General features: G+C 33.3%; 2 protein-coding genes and 1 long non-coding RNA gene across 3 annotated transcripts; 2 read left to right on the forward strand and 1 right to left on the reverse strand.

Annotated features, from left to right (window-relative positions):
• Positions 1-1,381: 1,381 nt before the first annotated feature.
• LOC135844925 (uncharacterized) lies at positions 1,382-4,121 on the reverse strand. Its single transcript, XR_010558672.1, has 5 exons — positions 3,160-4,121; positions 2,894-3,073; positions 1,929-2,798; positions 1,668-1,847; positions 1,382-1,558 (listed from the first exon to the last, which is right to left on the reverse strand). It is a non-coding gene; the product is annotated as an uncharacterized LOC135844925 (long non-coding RNA).
• Positions 4,122-7,009: 2,888 nt separating this feature from the next.
• Positions 7,010-12,418, forward strand: LOC135844116 (fibroblast growth factor receptor-like). The gene is made up of 8 exons (XM_065362233.1): positions 7,010-7,171; positions 8,304-8,376; positions 8,545-8,646; positions 9,165-9,305; positions 9,466-9,669; positions 9,867-10,033; positions 11,372-11,516; positions 12,236-12,418. The coding sequence occupies exons 1-7, from the start codon at positions 7,148-7,150 to the stop codon at positions 11,510-11,512; spliced, it is 852 nt and encodes a 283-aa protein (XP_065218305.1). The 5' UTR covers positions 7,010-7,147; the 3' UTR covers positions 11,513-11,516; positions 12,236-12,418.
• A 2,385-nt stretch (positions 12,419-14,803) lies between these two features.
• On the forward strand, positions 14,804-17,953 carry LOC135843480 (uncharacterized). The gene is made up of 7 exons (XM_065361395.1): positions 14,804-14,988; positions 15,264-15,398; positions 15,637-15,847; positions 16,127-16,290; positions 16,523-16,661; positions 16,739-16,848; positions 17,780-17,953. Exons 3-6 carry the CDS (start codon positions 15,784-15,786, stop codon positions 16,846-16,848), a joined length of 477 nt encoding a protein of 158 aa, XP_065217467.1. The 5' UTR covers positions 14,804-14,988; positions 15,264-15,398; positions 15,637-15,783; the 3' UTR covers positions 17,780-17,953.
• The last annotated feature ends 2,038 nt before the right edge of the window (positions 17,954-19,991 follow it).

Here is a 19,991-nt window from a genome sequence, read left to right on the forward strand (position 1 = left end):
TTTTGAAACGCCAATTTTTCATTTTTCACAAAAAAAATCTTCCTAAGGTCATTGACCTGTTAGTCTGGCTTCCCAAGGTTGTATGCTCATCTGTTTCAAGGTCACTGACCTATACCTGTCTAACTTCCCAAAGTCGTCGGTCTGCCTGTCGTTGGGCCTGTTAAAGTCATCGACCTTTCTGCCTAGCTTCTCAAGGTTGTCTGCTCGCCTATCTGGTATCTTGAGGTCGTTGACCCATCTGACTGGTGTTTTAGGGTCACCGACCTACCTGCCTAGCTTCTAGAGGTTGTCTGTGCGCTTGTCTGGCTTCCCAAGGTCGTCTGGCCCCCTGTCTGGCCTATTAAAGTCATTGAGCCATCAGTATGACTTTCCAAGGTCGTCTGTCTGACCTTTCAAAGTTCATTGATTCGTCTACCTGGACTATCAAGGTCACTGACCTACCTGTGTAGCCTCCCAAGGTAGTCTGCCTGTCTGTCTACCCGACTTTTCAAGTTCATCTGTCTTTCTGTCATTTGACCTCTCAAGGTCATTCACCTGTCTACTTGCTTCTGAAGGTTGTCTGTGTGCTTGTCTGGTTGCCTAAGGTCGTCTGCCTGTCTGTCTACTCGACTTCTCAAGTTCATCTGTCTTCCTGTCATTTGACCTCTCAAGGTCATTCACCTATCTACCAGCTTCCAAAGGTCATCTGTCTGCCTTTCAGGTCACTTAGCAATTTTAGTAATTTTATTTCAAGTTCTTATAATTCTGATTTGGTATCTAAAAGTTCATTTTAATACCAGTAAAACTTCCATACCTGAATTAGTAATTTTTTCCAAGTTTTCAAAAATCTGACAAAATGTACGTAAGTGTCTAAGTCATTGTTGAAAGTTGACATGACAATTGATTGATTTTCCTAGCGTTACAGGTAGGTACTTGAACTTCATTTATCAAAAGTTACCAACGGTTCATCTCAAAATTTCCAAATTAAGTAGGCACCAATAATTTACCAAAAAACTATAATTAAGTTACCAGTAATTTACCAAAAAATCACCAGTAATTTACCAAAAAAATTGCCAGTAATTTACCAAAAAATTACCAGTAATTTTTGAAAATACACAGCAGGTAATTCAGCAAAAATTACCAGACCTACTAAAAATTGCCAATAGCTTATCTACTAAAAATATTAACTTATCAGCAATTTATCAAAAATCATCTGTAAAGAACCAAAATATTACCAATAACCACTAAAAATTACTTACCATTTAACCTACCTACCATGAATTTGATACATCGCTGATTTTTTTTTGAACTCTCGAAAGTCAAACATGAAATCTAGAGGTCTTAGAACGTAAAAATAAGAAATAAGCATTTAAATAAAATTTTTCCAAGTTTTTTACTCGTTATGATGACGTCTAGTAGTGTACTTCACAAAAAAAGCATGCAAAAAAGCTTGAAACTCAATTTCATTTCTTGAATTATAATAAAAAGCATATAATTTCCAATAGAATTTGGGTGCTTCGCTGTAAAAGCTGACGATCGAATTGACGTCAATTCTGACATTTTCCATTCTGTACATGCCCTATAATTGAATCAATGCAGGAAACCCAATTTTTTGATGAGTAATGCTTCAACCATCATATTGTGTAAGAATTACGATTTGCGAATATTAGATAAGTAGTATTACTAACTTGATTTAATCGTGGACAATTTTCGAAAAAAGTTGGTGGTTTTATGGCGGATACCAACGGAGTCCACATTTGATTTTTCATTTTAGTCGCGTCACAAAATAGTGCACTGCTCAAGTTCCAAATTTGAAAATTTTCACAGGTTAGTTCTAAATCGAGACATCTCTCAAAATGAGTCATAACCTGTAAAATACAAGTACAGTAAGTTTATTGGTCATTTTTTGGCATAAACTTTGCTGGATGATTTTGTACATAAAAACACACCCGACGTATCACGAATGTTTTCGGTATTCTCAAAGTAGCTGAATAAATTTGCGCGAATTCCTTCGTTTTCCATTTCTCTTCGAAAATCATAGATTTACCTAATGAGTCGAGTATCGTCACATTAACAACTCTTGCTAGATAACGACCTTCCTACACGTCACGAAAAATCACAATGTGTATTATGATATGAAATCTGTAACTTGAGTAAGCAGTGAGTTAATTTTTGAAAGCTTTCCTTACCCCAAATATGCTTTGTGGCGTTTCATTTGTGCAAATGATTAGTATATTCAGCAACAACAAATTTTTGATCATTTTTTGGTCTCTATCAATATTGGTTCACGAGGAAGAATTAAAAAACGAAAAATGATAACAAACTTTGGTACATTGTAATGTACTTAATGAAGGTACCTCTAGGTGCCTACTTATTTTTCAATCGTGTACATTGTACAAATATCCATTTAAATACGACCAAGGATATAGATGAGGCGATTAACGACAGTGTTTGCAATTATTACCATGATATGGTTCGATGAATTTTTAAATTATAGGTCTAATGTTCATCATGAAAAATGCATTTTTTTAATGACCAATCATCAACACCTATGATACTGATCTATTTCGGTAACCAGAACCACAGATGTTCGTTGGGGGGAAAATTTTTAAAAAATTCGAGGCATTTTTTTGAAAAAATAAATATTTTTCTTACACTTTTTAATTATAATCTTGACGTCTAATATACTTTACAAAGAAGGCATGCATATAACCATGTGCTTCTATTTCATTTTTTGGATTGTAATACTTGGGCGCTTCCTTGTAAAATTTTATAATCGAATCAACGTCAATTTTGATGTTATCTACTTTATAAATGTCCTGTAAAAACACATGTATGTATCTTAGATATTACAGCCACTTAATGGTTTGATGAGTTAGGTAGGTACTTTTTGACCAATACGTTTATTACGAACTTGATTTAATCGTGGACAAGTCTGTACGAAAGTTTGAGGCTTTATGGAAGATACCATTGGAGTCCACATTTGATTTTTCATCCTAATCGCATCACAAAATATTCTACCGCTGAGATTCCAAGTTTGAAAATTTTCACATCCTAGTTCTAAGTCAATACATCTTTCGAAACGAATCAAAACCTGTTCTTAATTAAATATAAGTACCTATTACTTAATATTGTAAAATGAACAAAGATTCATTTTGAGAATAATTTTTATTTACATACCCAACGCACGACAAATGTTTTCCGCAGGTTTATATCAGCTGAGAATATTTGAGCAAACTCTTTCGTATCCCACTTTTCTTCTGAAAACATACGTTCACCTGACGAATCCCATAGAGTCGATCCGATCACGTTAACTACCCTCATAAGAAAGCGAACTCTCTGTAAGTATGTATGTTAAATAGGAATCTCAATCCGGTATGAAATCTGTAGGATACTTGATTGAATAATATACCTAAATAGGTATACTTATGTGTTTCTTTTTCTTACCCCAGTGTTCCTTGAAGATCCATTTGAGTAAACAATTTCTGTAACTAGAAGAATTATGCTCAGCATTAAGAAATTTTTGATCATGTTTGCAACTATCCGATGAATAAACTCAAAATTAATTGGAGAGGGAAATCGAAAAAATGATTAGAATGTTTGTGTGAGCTTATAACTGAATACATTGTTTGCATTTTTCAATATTGTAGGATCTTAAACAATCCTTTTTTGTTTACAACCGATGGTACAGATAATTACCAATTTGTTGTTAAATACCTACCTAAAATTGCCACTGTGATGTTTTGATGAATCTTAAATTACGTACCAGGTCATTTAGGTGAAAATAATAAACTATATGATCAAGTAGGGTTCCACGTGCAACATGCAGGTACTTTTCAGATAAGTAGGTATAATTGCTCAAGAGAAATTTGTAAACTCGTATTTGAACATGATGGCTTAATACCAAGTACAGTGTTGACCTAATCGAGGAATTTTTAACTCACTGGGCGAAAATCCAGCTTTAGTTTTTTTTCAATGTATGATTTTTAATGTAGGTACCAGAGCTAAAAACAGAACTTGCTAACAGCGGGTAACTACTGTACCCATACCATAAGTCCCGCTGCTCACTAGTAGCTGGTAGCAAGTTGAAAAAATTTCACACTGGTTCACGTTGTAGCTGGCAGCATGTTGTAAAGGTAATGATTATCGTTAATACGCTAATAGTATATAGATAAGATCTACACCTATAGGAATATATCTAAGAAATATCACCATAGGTGATAGGTTTTTGCCCGAACCTGGGTCGTGGAGTTACAATCCACTCTTCACCTTCACAATGCAATAACTGACCAATTCCTGCAGATGAGAAATCAGTCAAAGATTGCTTAACCGTGCTTGATCTTCAGCTTTCGCGCCTACAATCTACTCCTTATAACTACGTCTAATCAACTCACAGATACTTAGAGCTTTGCCATTGAGTAAATATTCCACCAATTAAGGTGTAATATCTACGTACTTTACCTGAAGGGCACGAAACCACCTCACGATACTAACGGAATGGATTCTGGTTTAACAAAAATTAGTTTTTGGTTAGGCATTTTATAAATAATTTGTAAAAGTCAAGTAAAAGAACCTCTTTTTTTTCTTTTTGGAAAATGAACAGGTGTGCCCGTGCACACTGGGCACACAGGCTGGCGTCGTCGCCAGTGTGTAAAGACATAATACTATTAATGTTAAATTGGTTTGAAGAAATAGTAGGTACCTACCCAAACCCATATTTCCCCCTTTTTTTCAGTCTAAAATTATGAGCTGATTTCAATTTAGTAATAAAAATTAACTTTTCAATTTTCATTTTTTTTTTTTGATACTTACCTACAATATCCTTAGGTCCACCTGTGCTCTCTTTTGTGTTCTCTCAGTTGCATACATTTTTCATACCGAGGAACAGGGGAGACACTGAGAGGTTAAGAATCGTCACAAAATGAATATTTGAGCTCATACGATACGATATAAGAATACTTTTCAAAATAACCCAACAAAAGATGTCTAACATGTCATTTTTTATTATTTTGGTACCTATTCTAAACTAGCTTTTTTATGTGGTGAATTATAATTATAAATGTATTCGTTTTTTGGTAGAAATCCCATCGAATGATGCTGAGAATGCAGGTGATGATGTTGAATGTAAAAGGGGTAATTTACGTTTTAATACAAGAGAATCACTTTTAGCCGTAACTCTCAGTTGTAAGGAAGGTGGTGTGCTGGAATTGGAATGTCCCGTATGTGGCACAGGTATGTAAACAATTTATCATTTTAAGAGTTCTCAATTTATGACCCCTCAGCTTTCTACTTAGGTGAAACACATTCCGAATATGCTTTCAAATAACCACAGTATGCGCTAACATTTGTACCTACTTCGTTCGGTAAATTGGATAAAATTTGTTTAGAATCCAATAACGCAAAAATTGAGTGGCTGAAGGATAATTTGTCACCTAACAAGTGGCCGAGACCAACTCATCGAGAATTCAAAGACGCAGCTTTCCAATTGAAGATCAAGGATTGTAATAAGGCTAATGAGGGAAATTATACGTGTACAGTATATAAGAATGGTAGGGAGACAGAAAAGATCTCTCATACTTTTGAAGTTCATGTCGAAGGTAAGCCATAATCATACTTGTTGTAATTCTATTACATATATATGTAGTTACTCAATATACATACAATAGGAACATAGGTAGGTACTTATTTTATATGTACCTCTACCTATTTATTTGATGTATTTCTGGTTGAGATCAGGTCGTCATATTAATTGATTTTATTTGTTTTGGGAAGTAGCTGGTGACGAAGAGAACCCGAAGAATCCAAATTTCAAACAAGAAAGACTGAATAAGCCACAATCTTGGAATCCAACTCCAGCTGAAAACGTTGAATCGTTGAATAGTATTGAAATTGAGCTTTAGTTTAAATAATCGTATCTTTAGTGATATAAATTAGATAGTATAATTTTATCATGTGTTCCTTATTGAAAGATTATTACCTACTAGTATTTACATTTCATGTACAATTACTCATAAGTAGGTATTTGAATGCTTTGTTGTAAAATCTGATAACTGAACTGATGTCAACTTTGGCATTTTCTGTTCTGTAGATTAAGTCAACGACATGGATAGTTATTAAAGACTGCCTGTGAAGAATGATTCAATCGTTGTCGAATAATCTGTGTTTTTACCCTTCAAGCAAACAATCATTCATAACTTTTATTGGTGCATGGATTGAAAAATATCGTTTCGTGTTTGTCGTACTTACTGATGGTATCGAATTTTATTTCCAAGCGATTCAGTCATTCTCGAATGATTCACCATTTCTGAGCGAATCGTTCGCAAAAGAATCAAGTTCAATTTTCGCTGAATGATCAATTTATGATGGTTTGAGTTGAACTGAAAATCAATTAAGTTACTTAGGTATGCTGAACTCCCATGAATGACATTCTAAAATTTTGTTAAACTTATTATAATGAAGATAAGAATAGATATGTTACGAGAATTTCAAACAGATGCATTGATAAAGTTGCCTACTCAAATGTATTTACGGCGTCTCGTGTCAATATATGCATGATTGCCCACTTCAGTAGGTACTAGGTACACGAAGTACCTACCTAACATACATTCATATAAAATCTGATCAAATTCACGTTTTTAAAGCTACCTACCCACATATACAGCATACAATTCGTCAAATAACAGGAATTCGGATAAAAAAATGAAAAGTTCACGACGGAGAAGGTTACTCATTTTGAGCTTTTATATACCAAAACATGAAACTACGTCATTAATTATTTGTGATTTCGTCCATCATTTCACCGACATTTTGGATATCGAATGTTGTCCAACGATACATTTTTATTCATCCTACATGTGTAAGCTCTGATATGGAGTAGAAAATTTTCAAAATCAACAGCTGATACCTAAGTATCATCATTAAAATTTTGTGACTCACTTAATGTTTCCTTTAAATGAAAAATCTGCGCGATAAATCAAGTTAATGCGGATAGCGAAAGCATAAACATACTGGTACATACATACATACCCAACCACCTCGTACATTTCATTTTATGTAACTTGATCAACTGGATGGAAAAAATGTTTTTATTGGTACATGAATACTATCATTTTTTTAAAGTGAACTATTGTTGGAATTGACTGTTTTCTGTTCGTTGAGAAGTTGCAGAATGGTCCTCATACTTCTACTTTTGGTAAGTTTACCTTACAAAGAACCTTTACAATTCGTCATCTTTGGACTTTGATCGAGATGAAATTTGACCTACTGAAAGAGAATATCACTCAGACTTCACAACAAAATTTTCAGCTGCCGAGAAATTGATTTTTCGATTTTTGGCGAATTTTTGAAAGTAGTCTATGGATGTGGTATTGATTTTCTACCAAAAGAGCAAGCATGAAAATAAAAATCTGAAACTCGGTTTCTATAGGTACCTAATAAAGTCGACTTTTCGAATCGATTGCCACCATTTTATAAAGCCGTTCTGGAGCCTCCAGCAAAATTTAACTTTCCTCCAGTAATTTCAAATTGCTCTAGAAGGCGTTGTAATCAACTTTGGCAGCTCTGAAAGTCGACATTGAATCGCAAATCCGAGGTGACGAGTTGAAATACATAGTACATATATTGCATACATAGGTATTACAATACAAGTAGGTACCAAAAGTGAGCGTTTTTTTGGTGAGCTAAAGTTTACGGATCGAGTTCAACTTTTAAATGGATCATTAATATGTTTTATGCTTAAGTTGACTCATTGCATAAAATTCCAAATTCTAAAAAGGCCTGACAAATGTGAGATAGTCATTTTTGAAAGTTTGATAAGTATAACTTTCGCGATTCATCGCCTTCCAGTCCGATCTAATTTCAGAAAATGCACAAGGTTTTTTTTCAACTTTTTAAGAGTTTAATATAGGGTACTTAATGTCAGATAGGTACCTAATTACCTATTCAGAAAGTTGACAAAATTCTTGTCAACTTTTGAAAATCTGACATAATGTCAGAAAGTCAAAAGTTTATTTTTTCAAGTTTTCAAAAATCAACCTCTTACAATTGATCGTTTTTTTCCAAATTTTTCAAAATCTGGCATAAAGTTAGAAAGTTAAAAATATTTTTTTCAAGTTTTCGCGTCTCTAAAAATGGACCGATTTTTTTCGTTTTAAAAGTCTGACATAATGACAGAAAGCCAACTGAATTTTTTTCCAAGTTCTTAAATGTAAGCGTCGTGTTACGCAAAGCAGCGTGACGCGAGTTCGAAAACTATTCAAAAACTTAGCCTCAAAGATTCACTTCTTTTTTTTCATGTGTTATAATTTATGGCACCTTGCTTTTAGATGTCTTGTGCGAAATTCCACGAGGTTACAATGGAATCTAATGAAGGAGCTTTGGTCATGTTTATTGACCCAGGTATGAACATGCTTAGAATTTCGTTTGAGTATTTTTTTTTTGTTTTTGTGAAAAACAGACGTACAAAACTGTACTTACTCATTAAAAAACATACTTTATATCTTTGATATCTTTGTCTGTGAATGACACATTGCTAAAATAATTTATAATTCTGTATTTCTGTGCAAGGATTCACATGCAATGATGGCACTCGCATCCGTGGACGTCAATTTTGCAATGAAATCACAGACTGCTCTGAGAACGAAGATGAAGACGTTTGCTTATACACAGGTGAAAATGATGCACACCATGGGAGGGGAAGTAGAATAAAATTTTTCTAGCTCGAATGAGAAGAGGCCTTATCCTGCGTCGTCCCTCGCTTCGTTCTGCGCATTCCTTCAATTCGTTCGGATAGTTCATTCCTTTGGGGCTAGTCTTTGCGTGTTCAATTTGAAAAATTTGAAAAAATGTACTTATATGTATAATATAAGTATCTACTCTCAGGAGAGATACACAATATATATTTTCGTGATTGTAACTTTGAAGGAAGTTACCAAAAGTGCCGTTGAAAAACTAAAAATTCTCATTTTACTAGAACGATATCTCCGAAAAAATATCAAAAAATTATAATGAATTAGATACCCTTGGTAATGCCTGGAATCCTTGCATGTTTGAAAAAATTTGGTTATAACCTGCCAAAGATAGAAATAAATCTCATTATTGTATTCTTATACATATACGCTATCACATTGTATCTTTTATCATTGAATAGATTTAATTGATCGAGTGTATTTTCATCTTTTTATTAGCAAGTAACAACGAGAACGATGGTGGAGTTGACTGTGAAAATGCTACTTTACTTTTTGATCAAAGAGAATACTTTTTCCAGGAAACTTACGAATGCAAGGAAGGTGCTGTCGTAGAATTGGCATGTCCCGTATGTGGTACAGGTAGGTAAATAATTTATTATTCAAGCGTTCTCAATTTCTGACCTCTCCTCCCTCCATATACTGTTGAAACACAACCCTAAAAATGCTTTCAAGTATGAAATAACCATACTATGCGCGATCATTTGTACTTCGTTCAGTAAATCGAATAAAATGTGTTTAGAATCCAATAATGCAAAAATTAAATGGCTGAAAAATAATTTACTACCTGACAAATGGCCGAATTCAACCCATCGAGAATTCAAAGACACGGATTTTCAATTGAAGATTAACGAATGTAATATGGCTGATAAGGTATTTTATACGTGTACGGTATATAAGAAGGGCACAAAAAGAATCAGTTATAACTTTCTACTTCATGTACAAAGTAAGCCAGCTACATATAATCATACTTGTAATTCTTTTACATTGTTACTCGGTATAAGTAGGTACTCACTTGTACCTACCTGGGTACCTAGACATGCATATTTTATTTAATGGTTTCTAAAATGTGCACCACTTTAATTTTGTATTTTGCTGGTAAAGACATTTATCAAATAAATTCTTCCATTATGTTACTTACAGAAAGACTTCTTCCTACAAAATTCATCACAGAAAAACCACAAAATAAGACTGTGAAACTTGGTGATTCATGGAGTTTTAAGTGCCCGCTAGCGAATCCTTCCCTTGAAATCCATTTCTATCGCAAAGTCAATTTGCTAACCACAAAGTACACAACAGATATGCCAGAAGTAAGTTTTTATTTGACGGTATTTTGTTATTGTGCAAATTTACGCTTGGATGAGTGCCAGAACATGAAGTGTTGATTTTTAGAAAAATTCTGTAGGTACCTAATGCCCAGAGAATTTAACCATTGTCTATGAAACTGTTTATTGTAATTTTATTTTTCAATCTGTTTTAAACACTGGCTTTCATATACTCAGAAGTGAGCCTATCACAAATTTATTGCAATAGTTCTATGCAGAAACTATAGGTATAGGTATAAATAGAAAGTGTTGCTTAAGCGACTATTGTGGCAGAAGCCTACTAAGGGCACCCCACCAAAGAAGACATTTCAAGTAATTTACTTGTGAATTTAATTCTGTATTTCAAAATGAATGAGGTTCTCTCTCAAAATCGCGATGAATACCTAGTGGATAATGATCCATGAGTAGCATTTTGAAAACCCACTTTTTTACTTTTGGGGAAATGACTGTAACTTTTTCAGATTAATCATTTGTGAGGTTCAAAGAAGTTGACATCGTAATACAGGGTTCCCCCTTAGCAATTAGAAGATAAAATTAAACCAGAAGCAATGATCATAACGTTGAGTAGAGGTCATAAGTATAGATAGGGAAAGGAAAGATGATCCAAAACTAGGACTAGGAGGTTACTTCAAGTAGGTATATCTAGGTATAGCTTTTAAAAGGATTTACAAAAATTAAATAGGTAGTTGCCAACATCACTTCGCCAGAAGTTACATTGCATACGTAAAACAACATAGGTACCTATGTACATATAAACTGGGATGCCCAGAGAACTACGATTTGCCGCCAAAACTTCATTCGAAAATTCGGCAAAATTTCCGATACAAATTTTCTTAAGCTTTTGCCCTCGCATTCGCTCGGGCTTGTATTCTTTTCCCGAGAAACAAACTCTTCGTCTCACATAAAAAACATAGTTTTCTTTTTTCAAAATCAACTTCCTTCAAAAAAACATTATTCAAATACTATTTAAAATTAAAATCCGAAAAAATAAACTCTTCATCCTCATCCTCACATAAAAAAACCGTCTTTATGCCTCTCGAAATATGTATATACAAAATTTCAGAAGTTTTCGGCTTCGCTTCGCTCGAGTCTGTTCTGTTTTTTTCAGTCAACTTCTTTAAAAAAAACATCAAGCTTTTTTTACTGCCGCCCAGTGAAAATTGTTTAATTTATGCACTGAGAAGTTATGAACGCTCATTCAAAAATAAGACAGTACCTATATTATACTATTATATTCAGCTTGACTTTACACTCAAAAAGTTGAAAATGGATAGAAAGAAAACTATTCATAGCTAATTGCAATTTCATTTTGTCATTTCAAAGGCAGACAATATGGTGAATAAAGCTGGTGAATTGCATATTTCTCACGTATCTGTGGATGATGAGGGTTGGTATTCATGTCGCGTTCTGAATCCGGATTCGCAAGACGCCGCTGCAAGCGCTTATTTAAAAGTAACTACCTAATCTTGTAAGTATTTAAACTGTCCAACTTATTCATTTTAAATATTCTGTTTCGAGTCGATCCACTTTTTTCAGATAAGTTATTGTAGAATGAGAATATTTCTGTTTATACAGCAGCACTGCTTATTACTTCGGGTTTATTTTTTTTCCAGTGAAATCTTAGGCACTGAATTTTATTTTTCAATTTTTAATGAAGTTTTTAAAATTCAAATTCATATTTTCCCCGAACTGAAAATTTCATCAAATAAAAAAGAAGATAGAAAGTTGAAATTTGATTGATGTACCTATGTGTACTTATAGATAGATAGGTACCTACGTTTTGTTTTACATCCCTTGAATAAAAATATCAATTAGATACCTAGTGGCATTTTCGAAAAGCTCTAAAACCTTCAACTGATTTTTTGGATTTTCCAGTTTTGTAAAAATAGCATCAAAAGGGGTCAATATGAAATTCATCACTGATGAACTCGGATTTTCCGTTTTCGTGACAATTTCAGCCGATTTCGTTACGAATTTTCAAAAATAATTTTTGTTTCATTACCTAAATCTACTTGTACGTTGATGCCTTTTTTTTGACCGAAAAATTCAACCACAACTTAATGCTGGAGGTCAAACATAGCGCAAAGAGTTTGATGTTGATTATCAAGGATTCATGAAAAATCGGGGCAAGAAAGATTTCCTGTGATTATGTACAAGTAGGTACCTAACATTGATTCATTTTTTCAGGGAAATAAGTGACGAAGAAACACCGAAGAATCCAATTTCAAACGAGAAAGGCCGAAGCTGCAATCTTGGAATGCAACTTCCGCTGAAAGCATCAAATTATTTACTAAAATTAAAATTGAAATTTCGTTTACATAATCGTATCATTAGATATAAGTGATTTACTTAGTATAATTTTATCACGTGCTCAGAATAATTTCTTTATTTTTCTTCAATCAATAAGAGTAATTAGAGAAGGTATATACCCAATTTAGATAATTTCTTCATGTAGGTACTTACGTACGATATCCTGGAAAATTCCAAAAATTGTAAAGACTTGGCTTATAATAAATGAGGGAAGACGATAAGATCCATAATAAACACCTATAGAAAATGTTTTAAATAGGGTGCCAATGTAAAGACCTTAGAATCTGATGGAGAATAAATGCCTGGATAGACTCAATCGGGGTTTCATTTAAGATAAGACAAGCTTACATAAATCCGTCTATGATCGCTCCAAGGAACTATCATAGGGGTGTATTAGCACCTAATTAGGGGTCAGAACTCTAGTAATTCACCTATCTACATTTATTCATTTAGCGCCTAAATAAATAAATTAGAAGAATAACAACACCTAGTTAGATACTCCGTGTATTCGATATAATTGTAATACACACCTTATAACTACGCCACAAATAATAGATATGATAAATTATTTGTATCTTAGGAATAACAGGTAAATAAATTCATATTAGCATATTAATTATGGAAGAAAGTGATTACTTACGACCATTGGTGTTATATGTTGCGATGCGCGAATATAACGATTATTGTATAGCCCGTGGGTAGTATTAGCAATTAATCGATATAAAATTCTTATTAACAACAAAAGCACGCTTTAGCAAATTATCGAAGCTGGGTTTAACGCGAGATGATCAGGCTCGACATGTGAGAAGAATATAAGATTCAAGCTCACCCACGACGACGCGGACTATTCTATCACCTTAGCAAGAGTAGATGATAGAACTAAGAAGACTAATTCGAAGCGAGTCAAACTTAGAAGTGTTGAGAGCATCTCGATCTCGATGGCTCGATGCTACATCTTGCCATCTCCTAATTAATCGTATCTCTCCCATCCCAAGTAGGGGAATCTCATATAGGAGTAACTCTACACATAGACAGATAGGGGAATAGGAAATATGGCAACACGTAATGTCGCAAGGCATGATGTCCCCTCACAAAATCGTAAAAATAATAGGTCAAAACCTACCAAAATTATTTTAAAAATTTATAATTTAAAAAAATGAAAGCCATTTATAAAATACATTTTCAACCAATGAGATAATTTGATACAAGTTTCAGAAAATAAAGGAAGATTCTATTCTAATGAGCTATGAACATTCCTCACAAACAAAACTTGTTTCTGTAGATCCTTACCACGTAGGTACCTATCTCAACTCAAACAAAAAAATTTGAACCGGGCAAAGCTACACATCGATACCTAGAGCATGCAAACATAAATACCTACCAACATCCAAAATTTCATGTGTTGAAGCGCATTTTTTCGATTTTTAGGGAATTTAAAAAATTAAAATTTAGACTAAAACTGAGAAAAAGTCAAAATTTTATCAAATTGACCTAGAATGCTGAAATTCGGGATGCACCCTATTTTCGGTCAGTCAAATCAAATGGAAATGGTTTCAATCCGTTTTAAGCAGTGTTCTAGAGACCTCGGCAGATTTTTGCAAAGCTTGAAGAAAATTTTCACAGAATTTCACCAAATGAAATTTGAGCACTGAAATTCACGCTGCGCTTTAATTTCAACATGCTGAGTCGACTAGAGAAGGTTTCAAGCTGTTTTGAAGACTCCAGTGACTTTGAAAATTCCGGTTTTTCAAAAAACGCTATAAAATCTGACCACATTAAATTTTCCACGGATGCTCGAGATTAGGTACGAGTATAATAAATTAATGTAGTCCTTGTTTGGCGACCCACATGACTAACTACCCAACATTTTTCCAAAATCGGTGCGTTCCGACGCAAGCACCAATCGCTTGCATACGTGTTAGCCTAATATGCTTAATGGGTACGGACAGATTATTTTGACGTTTTTTGTAAAACACGAATTTGTTTATTCGAAGAACTTTTAAGCATAGGTAAATGAACAGGTTATGCATACAAGTAAATTTGGAGAAAAATTGGATACAGTATTTTGCCAATCAAGAAAAATAAATAAATTCGTTAAATTTTTTACGTAATTTTTCGCATAAAATGACTAATACGCTCGATGCAAGAATTTCCTTTCATACAAGTACGTCATACTAAGAGAAACATGTTACAGATTTCCGGAAAATCCCTAAAATTGTGTATAGTATGGTATGGTATACACAATCATCAGCGTGGGTATTACGTATTTTGATAAGAAATTGTACATATCTACCTATATATATGTATTATTCATACTTCACAGAAATTGAATTAATTAGGTAGGTACGTCTCGAAATTTGTTTAGAATAATAACATCTTATCAAATGGAAGGAGTAATAATTAATCTGAACCGGTTAGGCGTTTTCATTTAGAGTTAGACTACCATTCGTTGGGTGTAAATGTACTTTGCGTTGAATATCAGCTACCTATGTAAACGACGTTTACCAAATTTGTGATAATTTATTGATTAGGTAGATAATAATAGAAAAGTATTACTCCCAAAATGAGGCACTTTTTTATGTTCATGTTTGCGGTGCTGGTATGCATTATAAAAAATTCTGATTGCATGCGTAAGTACCTAGACCTACCTATTTAATTACATATTTTCTATCTACATTCAAAAGGACTTCAATATGAATTTGGTCATAGACGATATCCATAATTTTCCTTTTTCTATCCTCAGGGTAAATATTATGAAGTCCAACTTGATACTTATTCAGCGTGTCATGTTCGATTTTTTAAGTGCTGATTAAGCGAATAAAATTTTTATTCTGAAAAAAATCTCACATGTATCGTGCTCTGTTTGAATGTAATTTCCAATTACTTATTTATATTTTTTTTGCAGATGAAGAGAATGGCTATGAGGTTAACTGTGACAATGGTACTTTTCTTTTTGATCAAAGAGAAAACATTTTCCAGGAAACTAACAAATGCAAGGAAGGTGGTGTGGTAGAATTGAAATGTCCTATATGTGGAACAAGTAGGTAACATTTTTTTTTTTGAATTCAAAAGTAGGTACCTACTTAATTGAAGACCTCTACATAGTTTAAATGCTATGGTGGGTTATTTTTATTTTATTTGTGAGCGAAAATTGATGGGTAATAATTTGATCATAGGAGTTTTGGACCCCTAAGGAACAATTTCCACTAGTTGATTGAATATCCAAGGATAGGGCTAAAATCCCATATTTCACCCGACTACGTATGTTCTTTGTTTAGAATCTAGTAACGCAAAAATTGAGTGGCTGATGAATGATAAACCACCTAGCAAATGGCCGAGACCAACTCGTCAAGAATTCATAGACAAGGCTTTCCAAATTGAAGATCACGGAATGTGTCAAGGAAAATGAGGGAAATTATACGTGTATGGTATATACGAATGACACCAAGACCGAAAAACTCGCTCATACATTTCAAGTTCATATAGAACGTAAGTCTGAATCATGTTTACATTGTAATTCTTTATCGTACAATTGAACCGGAGAACATCCGGCATAAAAAAAAAGTCATGAGTACCTAAGTTAGTATCGCAGAACGATGCTTGTTTTTCTTTATATTGACATGAATGGAGTATAAATAACTAAAGTGTTTGCGTGAGGTTCTGAAAATCATCTTTTTAACCGGAATCAGAACTAATTTTCAAGAATGATAACAAAATTGTCACTATATTGATAAAGAATTTCTTTCATTTTCATCATGTTACTTGCAGAAAGACTTCTTCCTACACAATTCATCACAGAGAAGCCACAAAATGAGACTGTGAAACTTGGTGATTCTTGGAGCTTTAAATGCCCACTAGCGGATCCTTCCCTTGAAGTTAATTATTATCGCAAAGTTAATTTGCTAACTACGAACACATCAGGTTTGCCAGAAGTAAGTTTCTATTTGGCAATATGTTGTTAGGTATTGTATGGTTCAACTTTACGCTTGGGTGATCGAGGGCCAGAAAAATTCTGTACCTAATGCGTAGAAAATTGAATCACTGTCTATGAAACTACATATTTAATGCAATTTTTCAATTAAACATTTGCTCTCATATGCTCAGAAGTGGGTTTATCAGGTAATTTCATAGCTATTATTGAAATTTCATCTTGTCATTTCAAAGGCAGAAGTGGGAAATAGTACTGAAGATGGTTTGCATTTTGCTCATGTGTTTTTGAATGATAAAGGATGGTATTCATGTCGCGTTCTGGATCAGAATTCGCAAGACGCCGCTGCAAGCGCTTATTTAACCGTCATTGATCGTAAGTATTTCAACTGTCAAAGTTAACCTACCTTTTTTAGATAGGTTTTTGTACAAATTAAATATTTCTGTTTTTAGTTTCTTGGTACGAAGAAAATAAGACTTTATTGGCAGTGATTGGGACGGCTGTGTTCTGTTTTTGCGCTGCTGTTATTGTTATACATGTTTTTCGCGAATTGAATACATAGGTAGGTACATATTTAGGCCTACTTTCTCTTATTGCATCAATGTAACATTGTAAAAAACAAAACGATTGAGAATTTCAGCTTTCTTATGAGTTGAATTTATGATTTGTTTAGATTGGTTATTTTCCATGTTTAGAAAAAAGGTTATCATTTTTAATCTAAGAATTTTCATGTTCTTGCATTCTAATTTACATTTAGGTACTTAGGTACCTGCATACAATGAATGTTTCCCAATCAAGTCTGTGAAATTTTTGAACTGATTGAAGGATAATTGAAATTACTCGACTCAAATTTTAGGTGGAGAATTTCTTTTAAAATTTTTTTAAGAGTGGTTTGAAAATTCTAATTCCTATTTCTCTTGAAAAACTGAAAATCTCCTAAAATTGAGGTACCTAGGAAGCTGAAATTTGGTTTATATTTTATTTCAGATCCTTTGAATTAATTACTGATTTCTGTATTCTCCAATATTGGGAGAATATCCATAAAATGAGCCAACATGAAATTCATTTCGCCGTGTTTGTGACAGTCTCAGACGATTTTGACACAAACGTTCAAAAATAATTTGATCTCCCTCAAATCTACCTGTTTTTGTGCGAGAATTCTAAAATTTTCCGCAAGCCTCAAAATATCCTCAAAAACACCATCAATTAATTTAGGAAGTCAAACACAGGGAAAGAATCAAATCTTGATGTTTCATGTTAACTTTCAAAAATTTACCAAAATTTGAAGAAAAAAAAATGTCCCTTTTGTAAGTTAAATATTTATGTAAATAGGCTTATCTAGATAAGTACTGAGTACTTACACTTACCTACTTCAATTACTTAAAATTAAGTTGAAATCTATTAAATTTTATACCTATGCACCTTATTTTGATTTTTTGCTTATTAAGATTAGATCGTCATAAATTAATACCTATTGATTTATTTACTCATAGGGAATTGAATGACAAAGAAACGCCGAAGAATTGGAAATGACAAACTGCTCAAGATCAGAAACAGAATGTTTCCAACCAAGATCAAAAATACAAAACTGTTGGCAAAAATTAAAATTATTGTGCTTTACTATGTGATTGTAATATGAATGAATAAAAAATATCGTGTGTTGAGCAGTTCCAGAGCCTTCTGTACATTGTTGAAACTTGAAAATTGTCGCAGAATTTCACCAAATGTAATTTGAGTACATACTGAAATTCACGCTGCACTTTAATTTCAACGTGCTGAGTCGACTGGAGAAGGTTTCAAACCGCTTTGAAGCCTCTAGTGACTTTGAAAATTCCGGTTTTCCAAAAAACGCCATAAAATCAGCCCACATCAAATTATGTAATATTGTGTATGATACACAATCATCAGCGTGGGTATTACGTATTTTGATAAGAAATTGTATTAACTCTTCAAAAAAGAATTACACCCCGCCCTCTCCACGATTCCTAATGAACCTACTCCTTGAACAAAAATTAAAAATTTCAGTAAGAAAATGTTATGATATCATGGTGGAATCCGCCCCTAAGAAAAACAACCTACCACTTCACCATTTATTGTATAAGACAATCTATGAAACAGCTAATGAGCCAAAAATTTGGGGGCTGACAAATCTTCCACACTCCAGAGTCAAGTTAGATTACTAAACTTATTTGAGGGATCTGTCCGCCCAAATTTTTGGCTCATTAGCTGTTTCATAGATTGTCTTATACAATAAATGGTGAAGTGGTAGGTTGTTTTTCTTAGGGGCGGATTCCACCATGATATCATAACATTTTCTTACTGAAATTTTTAATTTTTGTTCAAGGAGTAGGTTCATTAGGAATCGTGGAGAGGGCGGGGTGTAATTCTTTTTTGAAGAGTTTTTTTGGAGGATATCAGTACTTTTTTTTCTATATTATTGTGATGAAGTGTTCAATCTAATAAATGAAAATAGCATTGGTGGCAGGAGCATGCAGAGACTGGACAGATTACTGGACATTTGTCATTAAACTGACTGGAATAAAAACAGTGGGTTTTCAAGGGTGATGGGGGAAGGGGTTGAAAAATTCGCCGATCAGTAAAAAAAAGACTTTCAATTTTGTCAAATAAAATGACAAATAGCGAATATAAATTTCTAAAATGAAATGAGAGATGAAATGACAAGTTTACCAATAATTGATAAAAATACCTATTAAAAAATTATTATTTTCCTTTTTGAATTTTTTGAAGTTTCAAAATGGAATTTTTTAGTTTAGGAAAAGGATAGAAAAAATAGCTGAGTGATGCGAGTGAAAAAACGTTCAAAAATTCAAGAGGTGAAAAACAATGTGTTTTTCAGGTTCCATTTTTTGGCTTCAAAATTTTGGAATTTAAATGTCAACTTTTTAAAAATTTAAATTTTGAAAATGAGAACAAAACAAACCTGAACAAAGTAAAGCAAAACGTCATTTCAAGAAGTAAAAAAAAACATGTTTTTTCAGGTGAAAAAATGTATCTTGTTTGTTTTAAATAAATTTGCAATGCATAATGAAATTTTTTCCATGTTTACTTTTTTAAAAAAAACAAGGGCAAAAGAAAATTTGTACTTTATGAAGTGAAAAACGTTTTTTTACAATGTATTTTTAAAAATTGAACATGTTAAATAAAAATCATATTGAAAAAATCAGCTTACAAAATTAAAAATTAAAAAAAAATTTTTGATTCTGATGGGGTTCGAACCGGAGTCTACTGCGTGGGGAGCGGAAGCTTAAATCATTCAGCCGCTTGGCTGCTCAATGTTTTAGCGCATTTCAACTGCATACAACGCCGCCAACACGTGTTGTGCTTTAAATTTAACGGACATTTTGATATTGAACGTTTATGTGCAATAATAATTATTATTGCGCATAAATGAAAGCTCATATCAATTTGAAAATATTAAAAGGCACTTCCGTGGTATTTGAAGTATATGTGAACATAATTTCAACGTGATTGGGACTTTATTCGAAGCTGTAGCTTTGTCTAAAGAATCAAAAATGGCGAGAATTAGTATTATAAATTTACTGTTTCTTTAGACAAAGCTACAGCTTCGAATAGGGCACAAATCACGCTGAAATTTTGTTCAAATGTACTTTGAACATCGTAGATGTGCCTTTTGATGTACGTACATCTATGCCAGCTTTGGTTTGATTGTACTTTGGATAAATA

Source organism: Planococcus citri, chromosome 4 (genome assembly GCF_950023065.1).
Source record: "Planococcus citri chromosome 4, ihPlaCitr1.1, whole genome shotgun sequence".
NCBI lineage: Eukaryota > Metazoa > Arthropoda > Insecta > Hemiptera > Pseudococcidae > Planococcus > Planococcus citri.

Excerpts from the sequence above, each read along its gene's own strand:
- LOC135843480 (XM_065361395.1), top strand. The coding sequence starts at position 15,784 with ATGGTATATACGAATGACACCAAGACCGAAAAACTCGCTCATACATTT. Across the intron at positions 16,291-16,522 it reads ACACATCAGGTTTGCCAGAA|GCAGAAGTGGGAAATAGTAC; the intron begins GTAAGTTTCTAT and ends GTCATTTCAAAG. Across the intron at positions 16,662-16,738 it reads TTATTTAACCGTCATTGATC|TTTCTTGGTACGAAGAAAAT; the intron begins GTAAGTATTTCA and ends TTCTGTTTTTAG.
- LOC135844116 (XM_065362233.1), top strand. The coding sequence starts at position 7,148 with ATGGTCCTCATACTTCTACTTTTG. Across the intron at positions 8,647-9,164 it reads AGACGTTTGCTTATACACAG|CAAGTAACAACGAGAACGAT; the intron begins GTGAAAATGATG and ends TCTTTTTATTAG. Across the intron at positions 9,670-9,866 it reads CTTTCTACTTCATGTACAAA|AAAGACTTCTTCCTACAAAA; the intron begins GTAAGCCAGCTA and ends TGTTACTTACAG.